Source organism: Chrysemys picta, chromosome 3 (assembly GCF_011386835.1).
Source record: "Chrysemys picta bellii isolate R12L10 chromosome 3, ASM1138683v2, whole genome shotgun sequence".
NCBI lineage: Eukaryota > Metazoa > Chordata > Testudines > Emydidae > Chrysemys > Chrysemys picta.
The window spans coordinates 8,955,637-8,968,603 of NC_088793.1; the positions used below are offsets into that span (position 1 = coordinate 8,955,637).

Consider the following 12,967-nt stretch of genomic DNA (forward strand, 5'->3'; position numbering starts at 1 on the left):
TCATCCACGGCCCCACCCCAGAGCCCACACCCCCATCTGGAACCTTCACACCCCTGCACCCCAACCCTCTGCCCCAGCCCTGAGCTCCCTCCCACACTCCAAACCCCTCGGACCCACCCCCACCACATTAATTTTGTTATGTGCACCAATATGAAGGTGGGGAAAAATTAGAGGGAACACTGGTTAGCATCCATTTTTGTGAACAGCATTAAGATCCTAGAATGAAGGGTAATATATAAGCATCATCCTCTAAAGAGATGTACAGCCATATGTATTTACTGGTTACACTTTATTGTAGTTTATTGATTTGATTATTTTTATTCGTTTCAGATAGCAGCCACATTTTATTATAATATTGTAGGTATTGGTATAGTGACAAAAATAGAGGATATATATACACATTATACAACCTCAAACAATTCATTTTATTTCTGTTCAACCTACAAGTATTGTGCTTTCTATATTTTCTAAATATACTTTTCACTAGAAAAAAGAAAAGGAATGGGGGCAAGGAGTGGAGACAGCTGAGTGAACTGGGGATTCTGCTGCTGCAGTGGGAATACTGAAATACGGGTGGCTATCGCTAGGTTATTGAACATGGTGGTACATAAGTTTCAGCATGTGAACGTATCTTCTTAAACAATAACATTCAAATCTGCTGTGAAAATGGATGAAAAACTGGAGCCAGTTACATAGGCGTATTGCAGAATTGGCTGCACAATTGAGTCCCAACTCCTTCATACCAAATGTTTCACAGCAAGTCACATCTGAAGCAAGCTCCCAGGGAAGCAACAAGTCTCACCTGATATGGTCTCACTTTATGATGAATCTCTTGTATTCCAACCTCTCTTGTCCTCACATCACGACACTAGGAAAAGAGGGAGAGAAAAATTACATAAAACAGAGGAATACATGCAGCTCAAATACATTAAGATTTCCAATCACCCCATGGGCTCAAAATTAAGTTGAAATAGCCTGTCTTACACTGGTAGAATTTGAATAAATAGACTTCAAAATAAAAATGCTCACCGAGCCATCCCTAATGTATCTTAGAAAAAGAACTTTGTGCTAAATGTAAAAACATGCTGATAAAAATCAATTCACTGAGTAACCATTACATCTCATGAGAAAAGGTACCATTTGATTTGCAAGTAGCAGGGCTTGGAGGGAAAAAGTCAACAGATATGAAAGAGCAAGAAAGACTTAACATTATCATAGATTCTATGGTGAAGGGAACATTGCAATCTTCTAGTGATTCTAGTCTGATCTCCTATATAATAAATCACAGGCCATAGAACTTCCCCACAATAATTCCTAGAGCAGATCTTTTAGGAAGACATCCAATCTTGATTTAAAATTGTTAGTGAAGGAGAATCCACCATGACCCTTGGTAAATTGTTACTCTCACTGTTAAAAATTTATGCCTTATTTCCAGTCTGTCAGGTCCTTCACCAGAGAGATCTAGAATTGGAAAAATCTAACCTAGTGTGCCAGAGATACTCTTGAGCAGGCAATTTTTAAATCTGGGTAACTGATTTTTAATGCCAAAATCGGCATGTAGGTAGAGGGTTAACTCTCTGGTCAAGTGTCCCACAGATGTACAGGATGGACTAACCGTGAGAGGTTTGGGACCAATGGCCCAAGGTGTCAGAGAAAAGCCAGGGAGTTTTACAAAACTTTACAGCTCCTCGGTAGTCGGAGGGAACAAGAGACAGAACTCCATGTTAGCGAGCTTGATTGTAGCTTGCACAAGTCTTTTGTATCTCTTCTTGTAACCAAACTTTTCTGAAGACAGACTGTTTTTATAGCACAAATAAGAAAACCCTGAAAATCCAAAGTCAAGACTAAACCCACATGGAACTTGATTTCCAAGGCATCCAAATGACTCTACCTGCATCCCAACACCCCCTACAATGCCTTAAAAAAAAAATCAAACTCAGACTATAGTATATACAGTGAAATAATTTAATCTTTGCTATGACCTTAAAAACTGGCATGCTTTATTCTTATATGGTGATTATGCTAAATCTGACCTTCTTTACGGTCATATGTACAATATCTACTTTGCCTTACAAATTCCTGACTAGACCAATGGCATGCAGAAGACAGATAATTCCTCACTCTTCATTAAGGGCCCTAGTCCTGAGAGTGCACAGCATTTTTCAGGGCTGTGCCCTCCAATTCTTTGCCCCAATCAGTAATCCAAGTATTATTAGTCACAAAGACGGAACAAAGAGGGAAAGCTGAAATTGCCAAGAGGGCAGAGCTGAGGAGCCTGGGCACCCTCTAATTATGAACCTACATACCTAAAATACCTAGGTTTCTTGTGGGAATTCAGTCCCAACTATCGTGGCCCCTAAAAAAGCTGTTTATTTATAATGTTATACCTCCAGTAGATACAAGGAAAATTCACTGGTATCTTGTACTTCAAGTGACAATGTGAAAAACTGTTTTGGTTGCTCACTCTACCAGCTGCAAGGCTTCTGTCCCAGTAAATTCAGACCTATAGTCATCCGCACAGTAGAAATGTTTAGAGATTCAGTTCTTTAAAGGTAGCCTGCCACGGAAAACAAAATTGGGTTTGAGCCCCTTCTTTTGCTTTGTTATGTATAAAGGAGATTTTTCCCCCACCTACTTTTTTTTTAATTCTTAGAAATAGGCTGAATATTAAGATTCATCATCATATCTGTTTTTGCTGGAAGTGTTCCGTGGAAGGTTTCTCAACCCTACTAAGGAGGATAAAGACGCTAAATCCTTAGCAAAGAGCTTTTCTTCTAACTAACTGTTAGGTGTTTGAGTTGAATAATTTTTTTAAAAAGCTGTCAAAAGTCTGCATAAAAAACTTCCCTCTCTCGCTTTAGAAATGTCCTTAGTAGCCAAGATGTCACACACCTCCTAGTTCTCTGGTCATCCTGTATCTTGCAGGGAAAAATCTAAATTTTTAATGTAGAAATCAAGCAAAACATCAGCTGTTTTGAAAAAATCTTTGAGGTATTCCTTTACCTATCAGAAAATGAACAAACAAAAAGGACAAAACCCCAATATTTTCCTTTGCAGGTCATCTTTAGTTGAGCAGCAAATCTGGCTCCTATAGTTCACGTTCCTCTCATTTTGACATTTTTCTCCTCCTGTTCACAAACACAATAATCAGGCACGCAGTGTAGCCAGCAGGGAGCTCCTCCTGGGAATAAGGTTGCTGATCTTTTACCTCTGTCCCTAGATCCTTCATCCTGGCCAAGGCAAGTTCTCTCAGGTTACCATGCTCCACTCCTGAGCTGACTAGCGGCATTGGGATATCCCTATACAAAGGGGAAAAACAAAAACTTTATATGACCATGTTCATAAAACATAAGGCCAGATGAGCCACTGCCATCATCTAATCTTACCTCCTACGTAACAAAGGACTTATCTGAATTAATTCTTGTTTCAAAGCCCAGTAGCTTTGGCTGAACTAGCGCATGGCCAAGCCAATTAACAACTGGAGGTAGTGGGGAGGAAAGAGCTACGTGATTGGTTTTTACAGCAGGAAAGGACTTTTTACATGCTGGGAAATAGGCTATTTATATGTTTTTATTCTCATATTCATCATACTCAAGAACTGGAAAAGGGAAAAATTCTGTTTTACGTGTGAATTTTCATTCTAGGACCCTCCATGTCAGAGAGTCTTCGCAGCAAGCATTGGTATAGTCTCCAAGAATCCTGGATATAACAATTGTAACTACATCCTAAGATTCAGTAAAGGTGCAAACAAGTTTGTAATAATCTAACATCATAAGAGTACATTAAAATAATTATGAATACCATTTTTGCATAAATATTGAGGTCTTTCTACCACAGAAGATAATGCTGTAATGATAGGTTTCAGTATTTCTACTTGAAATATTGATTTCCTCACGAACTTGTTGCCACAAAGAATCTTGTGCCCTTAACAAAATATCTGACTCTCTATGGAACTGGTTCTATCCATCCAGTGTGTAGAAGATGAACTATTCTGATGCTATGAAGCGCCCATTGATAATGTTGATTTAATTTAATTTACTTTGGGGAAAGGATAAGCTTGTCCCTGGGACAGCGAGTTCTATTGAATATCCTTCAGTAATTATTTCTGAGGTGGGTCACTCCAGACCAGGGCCCACCCTGAAGCATTCCTCATAAAGGGGAGGAATCTATCTAGACTTCGGAACCTCAAAAAAAAAATCAAAAGAAACTTTTGGAGTTGCATAGTTTTCAAGAGAATATCAGCTTTGGTCTTCCAACTCTCGAGGCAGCAATGGCCGCCTCCTAATGTGTAATCTTTAACTTGAACCTGGAGGAGCAGCACTTCAGAGGAAAAACCTGCTGAGATAAGACAGTTTGAAGTTGCTCTCACTAGAATGAGGGAAGGGACTTATTCCCTTTTCTAAAGCCTCAATGACTATTTTCTGTCTATGCTCCCAGAAAAGATTACCAGCAGAGTATTTTGAAAGAGATCAACCTGCTTTTCCAATTTTTTGGCAGGAGCTGCAGTTGCCATGGGACATGTCTTTGGAAGTTTTGAATATACAGCATATCAGCCAGGTGAAGAATTAGTCCTGAAAAAAATTGCTAGGAAAACTGAGAATGGGTGTGTGGGGGAGTGCGCATGCTAACAACAGCCTCCCAATTGAGTATCTCTAGACCTGTACGATAAGAGACTGCAGCCAATACTCTCAAAGCTGAGGCTGCTGCATCCAAGTTCAGTTTGATGATGAATACCTTGCAAAATGGTATTTAGTCTGTAGAAGAGAAGACTGAGGGGGGACATAACAGTTTTCAAGTACAGAAAAGGTTGTTTACAAGGAGGAGGGAGAAAAATTGTTCTAGTTAACCTCTGAGGACAGGACAAGAAGCAACGGGCTTCACTTGCAGCAAGGGCAGTTTAGGTTGGATATTAGGAAAAACTTCCTCTCAGAACAGTTAAGCACTGGAATAAGTTGCCTGGGGATGTTGTGGAATCTCTGTAACTGGAGATTTTTAAGAGCAGGTTAGACAAACACCTATCAGGGATGGTCTAGATAATACTTAGCCCTGCCATGAGTGCAGGGAACTTGACTAGAAGACTTCTCAAGGTCCCTTCCAGTCCTACAATTCTCTATGATCTTATTTTTCTGACTGTGGATTTGACAAGAATAGAATCATAGAATCATAGATTATAGGACTGGAAGGGACCTCGAGAGGTCATCGAGTCCAGTCCCCTGCCCGCATGGCAGGACCAAATACTGTCTAGACCATCCCTGATAGACATTTATCTAACCTACTCTTAAATATCTCCAGAGACGGAGATTCCACAACCTCCCTAGGCAATTTATTCCAGTGTTTAACCACCCTGACAGTTAGGAACTTTTTCCTAATGTCCAACCTAGACCTCCCTTGCTGCAGTTTAAACCCATTGTTTCTGGTTCTATCCTTAGAGGCTAAGGTGAACAAGTTCTCTCCCTCCTCCTCATGACACCCTTTTAGATACCTGTAAACTGCTATCATGTCCCCTCTCAGTCTTCTCTTCTCCAAACTAAACAAACCCAGTTCTTTCAGCCTTCCTTCATAGGTCATGTTCTCAAGACCTTTAATCATTCTTGTTGCTCTTCTTTGGACCCTTTCCAATTTCTCCACATCTTTTTTAAAATGCGGCGCCCAGAACTGGACACAATACTCCAGCTGAGGCCTAACCAGAGCAGAGTAGAGCGGAAGAATGACTTCTCGTGTCTTGCTCACCACACACCTGTTAATGCATCCCAGAATCATGTTTGCTTTTTTTGCAACAGCATCACACTGTTGACTCATATTTAGCTTGTGGTCCACTATAACCCCTAGATCCCTTTCTGCCGTACTCCTTCCTAGACAGTCTTTTCCCATTCTGTATGTGTGAAATTGATTTTTCCTTCCTAAGTGGAGCACTTTGCATTTGTCTTTGTTAAACTTCATCCTGTTTAACTCAGACCATTTCTCCAATTTGTCCAGATCATTTTGAATTATGACCCTGTCCTCCAAAGTAGTTGCAATCCCTCCCAGTTTGGTATCATCCGCAAACTTAATAAGCGTACTTTCTATGCCAATATCTAAGTCGTTGATGAAGATATTGAACAGAGCCGGTCCCAAAACAGACCCCTGCGGTACCCCACTTGTTATGCCTTTCCAGCAGGATTGGGAACCATTAATAACAACTCTCTGAGTACGGTTATCCAGCCAGTTATGCACCCACCTTATAGTAGCCCCATCTAATTTGTATTTGCCTAGTTTATCGATAAGAATATCATGCGAGACCGTATTAAATGCCTTACTAAAGTCTAGGTATACCACATCCACCGCTTCACCCTTATCCACAAGGCTCGTTATTCTATCAAAGAAAGCTATCAGATTGGTTTGACATGATTTGTTCTTCACAAATCCATGCTGGCTGTTCCCTATCACCTTACCACCTTCCAAGTGTTTGCAGATGATTTCCTTAATTACTTGCTCCATTATCTTCCCTGGCACAGAAGTTAAACTAACTGGTCTGTAGTTACCTGGGTTGTTTTTATTTCCCTTTTTATAGATGGGCACTATATTTGCCCTTTTCCAGTCTTCTGGAATCTCTCCCGTCTCCCATGACTTTCCAAAGATAATAGCTAGAGGCTCAGATACCTCCTCTATTAGCTCCTTGAGTATTCTAGGATGCATTTCATCAGGCCCGGGTGACTTGCAGGCATCTAACTTTTCTAAGTGATTTTTAACTTGTTCTTTTTTTATTTTATCCGCTAAACCTACCCCCTTCCCATTAGCATTCACTATGTTAGGCATTGCTTCAGACTTCTCGGTGAAGACCGAAACAAAGAAGTCATTAAGCATCTCTGCCATTTCCAAGTTTCCTGTTACTGTTTCTCCCTCTTCACTAAGCAGTGGGCCTACCCTGTCTTTGGTCTTCCTCTTGCTTCTAATGTATTGATAAAAAGTCTTCTTGTTTCCTTTTATTCCCGTAGCTAGTTTGAGCTCATTTTGGGCCTTTGCCTTTCTAATCTTGCCCCTGCATTCCTGTGTTGTTTGCCTATATTCCTCCTTTGTAATCTGTCCTAGTTTCCATTTTTTATATGACTCCTTTTTATTTTTTAGATCGTGCAAGATCTCATGGTTAAGCCAAGGTGGTCTTTTGCCACATTTTCTATCTTTCCTAACCAGCGGAATAGCTTGCTTTTGGGCCCTTAATAGTGTCCCTTTGAAAAACTGCCAACTCTCCTCAGTTGTTTTTCCCCTCAGTCTTGATTCCCATGGGACCTTACCTATCAGCTCTCTGAGCTTCCCAAAATCTGCCTTCCTGAAATCCATTGTCTCTATTTTGCTGTTCTCCCTTCTACCCTTCGTTAGAATTGCAAACTCTATGATTTCATGATCACTTTCACCCAGGCTGCCTTCTACTTTCACATTCTCAACGAGTTCCTCCCTATTTGTTAAAATCAAGTCTAGAACAGCTTCCCCCCTAGTAGCTTTTTCAACCTTCTGAAATAAAAAGTTGTCTCCAATGCAGTCCAAGAATTTGTTGGATAGTCTGTGCCCCGCTGTGTTATTTTCCCAACATATATCCGGATAGTTGAAGTCCCCCATCACCACCAATTCTTGGGCTTTGGATGATTTTGTTAGTTGCTTGAAAAAAGCCTCATCCACCTCTTCCCCCTGGTTAGGTGGCCTGTAGTAGACTCCTAGCATGACATCTCCCTTGTTTTTTGCCCCTTTAAGCCTAACCCAGAGACTCTCAACACTTCCCTCAATACTCTCAATACTCCCTCAGGTGGTATGACCATGGTCTTTACTGAGGAGGCTGTGGCAGGCTTCACCTTAGGCAGATTAATTATGACCTTTTAGTCTTCAGGTACAAGTAGGCCAGGATAGGGAATTCCCTCTCCACCTTAATGACACCTTCATAAACCAGGTGAGGAACAATTACACAGCTCTTCAACTTTGTAGAGCATTGGGTTTGTTTGCTTGCTTGGGTGTTTCATTTTCTAAAACCGTAAGTACCTGTGAAGTTAGACCCCCTATTCAGTCATAATTCTGGGAAGCTTAGTTGAGTCTGAGGTACCGGGCTCAAATCTTAAACTTTAGATATTTCTCCTCTTTAGAGGATTCTAGATAGATCTCTTATGAGAGGTTTTAGGACTTTGGGCTACCCCTTTGAAAACTGATTGTGGGCAATATCCTTCACTAATTCCTACACCAAACTCCTGAGAGAAGGGGGCCAGCACATTACCAAGGAGATTAAAACAACAGTCTACAGGCATGTATCCCACCTGTCTCCTTAAGGAAAACAGCAGCCACTTTATGATCTCCTGTGGGACCCCAGGAGCTGGATGGAGAGAGGAGACAGGTCCATCTCCCAGGGAATGCAATCTGAATCACTTCACTTCATGTTCCCTGCTGCTGGGTCTGGGCTGAGTAGTAGGGATGCCAAAAAATTTAATATTTAATTAAAGTTTATGTCATGTGATGACACCTCCAGGAATATGTCCAACCAAGACTGGCAACCCTACTGAGTGGGGACCAACTGCACAAAATGAGGAATGAGCTGGGGCCACTAAAGACAAATGACTCATTTATACCAGAGAGATTGCAGTAGCTGGCACCTTTCACTGCAGCTGACCTCTTTCAGGTAGAACAGCTTGTAGGAAGGGAGGAGGGGGTGGATGCTTTGTGGCCTTCTCAATCATCTCAGCACAGACCTTGCCTGCTAGCCATGTGCATTACCAAACCCTGCTAACTTTCAGCATTTATTTTAGAGAAACAGGAGACAAAAAATAAAAAGTGAACTATAAATAGAGTATTAAACTGTACAATGTAGAACAGTTTGATCTAAAAACCTGGTTTAAACAAGCTCCTTAATGAGCTTTTAAACCTCTTTCCTCCCCTATATAATTATTCAGCAAACACAATGAAGTACAGAACAGCATGTTAAAGAACAGGATCTCACACACACAAACCTAGAAAGGACCGGACGATTCAGGGAGTTGGTAATGTTATTAGTTTAATCCACTTTAGGTCAATAGTGATTAGAAGTCAGTACCATCTGACAGCTGTCTGGTGACCTATGTGAAATTTATTCACAGGTATCAGTCCAGTTCCTTAAGAATGTGTGTCACAAAAGCCACCATTAACAGTCACCATTTTTGGCAGTCTCAGCACAGACACCCAGGTCTGAATGAGCCATGGAGACTCAATCTGACAAGTGATCACTGCAAGGAAGAGTAGAAGTACATTGGCAAAAAAGAGGACAAGGGAAAGCTTGCCCTGCTGCTGCCCATGCTACGCCTCTTCTGTAGAGTTAGGACTTCAGGCTCCAAGGCTCTCATTCCATTCCAATGCCAAACACACTTTAAATAAATTTGGTAACACTTTTACCAGTATTAGGGTGTTGCACCAGAAGCCTTGAGAATATTATTTTCCTCCCTTATTTTGTTTGCAATACATTAGAACTTTTTATAAAGCAGAAAGGGCTCCGAAAAATTCCTCACCTCTGACTTTCTCTCACACCAAAAACAAGGCAAAAGCAATTAGCTAGCCAGTTAATTTATTCATCTGATTTCTTAGAGTAAATAAGGCATCATAGAACTAAGATAACAGACTTCAAACAGCTTCAATTAGAGGTAATGAGCACTTCACATTGAGCCTAAAGGACACAGTAGAGGAGAACAGGATTTTCATCTGGGCATGTTAGAGCTAAGGCAATAATCTGACTGAGTGCCTATTTCTTCCAATTATGGAACAGCTCCAAAGGACCAGGCTGTTTTGTACTTCTCAACAGGAACACAAATAAAACCAACTGACATCTTCTAGCACTAGGGCTATAGCAGGAGTGGCCAAAACGTGGCTCGTGAACTGCATGTTGCTCTTTTACAGTTAAAAGTGCAGCTTGCGGAGCCCCCCATATCCTCCATTCTCTGCTTATCAGACTAGGGGAGAGGGGGGTAAGAGCTCGGGGCTTCTGCCCTGCAGCGGGGTGGGGGAGCTACGGGCTTCTCCCAGAGATGACAGATGCCTGCTGAGAATGGGGGGAAGGGGCACAATTTAAAGGTTCACTACCTCCAACAGTTTGAGTCACCTCCCCCCCCCCCCCCTTCAGTGGCCCATCTCTGCAGCTCCCAGGTGTTAGCTCCACGTGGAGAGGCAGCGGCAAATGCTAGGAACTGCAGGGAGAGGCCGCTGCATTAGCTCCCCAGGGAGGGGCAGCAGCCAAAGCAGTGGCTATCCCTGCAGCTCCCAGCTGTTTGCCGCTGCCTCTCCCGAGAGCCACAGCTCCCAGCTTAGTGGCTCCAGCAGCTACTGTGCAGGGAGGGGCCTGGCGGAACCATTTAACCAAGCGGGGCCAGAAAACTTTGGCAAAAATGGGGGGGGCGGGCGGGGAAGAGGAGACATGACCCCACATGCTCCTCCCATGCATCTTCTCTGGCTTCTGCACAGTGGGGAGGGAAGTCTCAGGGCTTCAGCCCTGCGGGAGGCACCTGCCAGGACTCAGGGCTGAAGCACTGCTCCTGCCGAAGCCCTAAGATCCCTTCCCCTTGGGGGCTGAAGCTGAAGCCCTGAGTCCCGGCAGAAGTGCCCTGCGGGGGCTGAAGCCACACACCTTGTGGGGGCTTGAAGCCCCAAGACCCAGCAAGTACCTCCCACAAGGCTGAAGCCCCGAGACCCCCCTCCCCATGGGGCTGAAGCCCGAGCCCCAGCAGGTACGCCCTGTGGAGGCTGAAGCCCTAAACTCTGGCAGGCGTGCCCTGTGGGGGCTGAAGCCATGCATCCTGCGGGAGCTTAAGTCCCAGGGCCGGCAGGTACCTCCCATGGGGCTGAAGCTCCGAGATCCCCCTCCCCATAGGGCTGAAGTCCTGAGACTGACAAGCGCACCCTGCCACTCAAACTTCTGAAGATTGTCATATGTGGCTTGGAGGGCCAGTAAATTTAGCCACCCCTAGTCTATAGCAAAACCCAGTGTGGAAACTTTGCCACCTTTGGAACTCTGATGTGGTAAATAAGACATTGCAAAGAAATAAAAAATAAGCGTTCACAGCAACACATATCTGATCCCCTCATTTGCCGAAGAGTACATAAACCAAAAGGGATATTTTTAAATGGTGTTGCAAGTGCTGGTGGATCACAGGGGGTGTTTCAACATCATCAGTGTAGGATGGTCGGGAAAGGTTCATGACGTGCGCATCAGGAACTTGGGTCTGTTCAAAAAGCTGCAATCCAGGACTTTCTTTCCAGACCACAAAATGAACATTGATGACATTGAGATGCTTATAGTTATCCTGGGGGATGCAACCTATGCCTTGCTCCCATGGCTCATGAAGCCAAACACCTGCAGTCTGGACAGCAGTAAGGAATGGTTCAACTATATGCTCAGCAAGTGCAGAATGGTGGTTGAATGTGCCTTTTTGGTCATTTAAAAGGGCACTGGAGGGGGTACAGGTAGGGTCACCCCCAAGAATCGCATGCAGCTCGTTGTAGAACCGGCACGTGTGGGGTTCAGCACCAGAACGACTGTTTGCCTCCTGGTACACGTGGCAAAGTTCTTTTATTTTCACATGGCACTGCTGTATGTCCCTCATGTAGCCCTTCTCCCCCATTCCACAAGCGATCTTTGCATAGATGTCAGCATTTCTTCTGCTGGATCGGAGCTCTGCCTGCACAGACTTCTCACCACACAGCGATGAGATCCACCACCTCTTGTGCAAACCAGGTTGGGGCATGTAGTCTCCATGATCAGCTGTGCTCAAGCTGACACAAACCTAATGCTGATCAAACAGTAAATGGGAAATCAAAAATTCCCAGAGCTTTAGCAGGGGAGGGTCTGTTTCCTGGGTACCTTGCTGCAGTGCAGCAGAGTTGAGAATGATCTCCAGAGCGGTCTCAGATGAGCAATGTGGGACACCACCTGGAGGCCAATTAAGTCGAATTACACAGTGCTGTGTCTACACTACCTCGCAGTCAACCTATGAAAATCGAATTAAATGCTGTGCCTCTCACAGAGGTGGATTACAGAAGTAGACATTAGAGGTGACTTAGGTCGACGTAAAGGACCCGGTAGTATACACATACATTGACAGGTCGACTTAAGGTGGCTTCTTTCAACCTAACTCTGTAATGTAGACCAGGCCTCAGTGTAATTTTGTTAAACCCTATGACATCCCTGAGGAGTGACAGCAGGATCCCAGAGTTGAAAGTATCACCTGCTGCACAGACCCATTAATAAGAGTTTGGCTATATAGGCCTTAGTCACAGCCAAGAGGAGATCATCCATCAATGTTATTTGTTCCACATCCTTGCCTGAAGCTATTTTGGGAGGTTTTGGGAATACTGGCAATACGTAGATGAGTTCAAGAGGCAACTCTGGTGCTCACATTATTCAGTTTAACCCATTGACTGGCAGCAATTTTAATAAACATTAGTGCAATAATGATTGAGAAGGACAAAAATAAATATTATAGTTAAGATCTTATTACAATCAAAGCAACTCTTTTTACAGCAGAGACAAAAAACAACCAGTAAAGCCCACCAAGAAAAAATTACCTCTGAACACGGTACACTCGTGTCCATGGTGGTACAAGAGCCAGAATTCTAGCCACCAAATCCACTAAAGTGCTTGGAGAATAACTCTTGTATCTTCCAGACTTCCAGAGCTCATACAGGCCAGTACCACGGATCACCAGAGTTGGGTAGAGTTTCATGCCATCGGGGCGAAAAGAAGGGTTCTCAAAAAACTCCTGTAAACACAGAACACAAATGCAAATCAGAAACCAAAGCACTAGTTTCCTGGGGCTTTCAAACCAGAAGCTATCTCTTTTTAAAAAAAATTCAAGCTGCATCAGAAGGATAGATGCTTAAAGCACAATTATGAGAATGTATGTTCAATTTAAAAAGGCGGTCTTACATTCCGTTTCCAATATTTTTAATCAGTCTAAAGATTTATTCTTAAATGTAGAGGATTATACTTTTT

The 12,967-nt window shown here is 43.0% G+C and overlaps 1 protein-coding gene across 1 annotated transcript in view; it reads right to left on the reverse strand.

The window, feature by feature from the left end:
• Positions 1-12,967, reverse strand: part of ELP3 (elongator acetyltransferase complex subunit 3) — a 129,900-nt gene that overhangs the window by 38,423 nt on the left and 78,510 nt on the right. The window contains exons 10-12 of the mRNA XM_005308453.5: positions 12,541-12,734; positions 3,209-3,299; positions 803-868 (exon numbers count right to left, since the gene is read on the reverse strand). Of these exons, the coding sequence (XP_005308510.2) occupies positions 803-868; positions 3,209-3,299; positions 12,541-12,734 (351 nt within the window). The remainder of the gene's footprint in view (positions 1-802; positions 869-3,208; positions 3,300-12,540; positions 12,735-12,967) is intronic.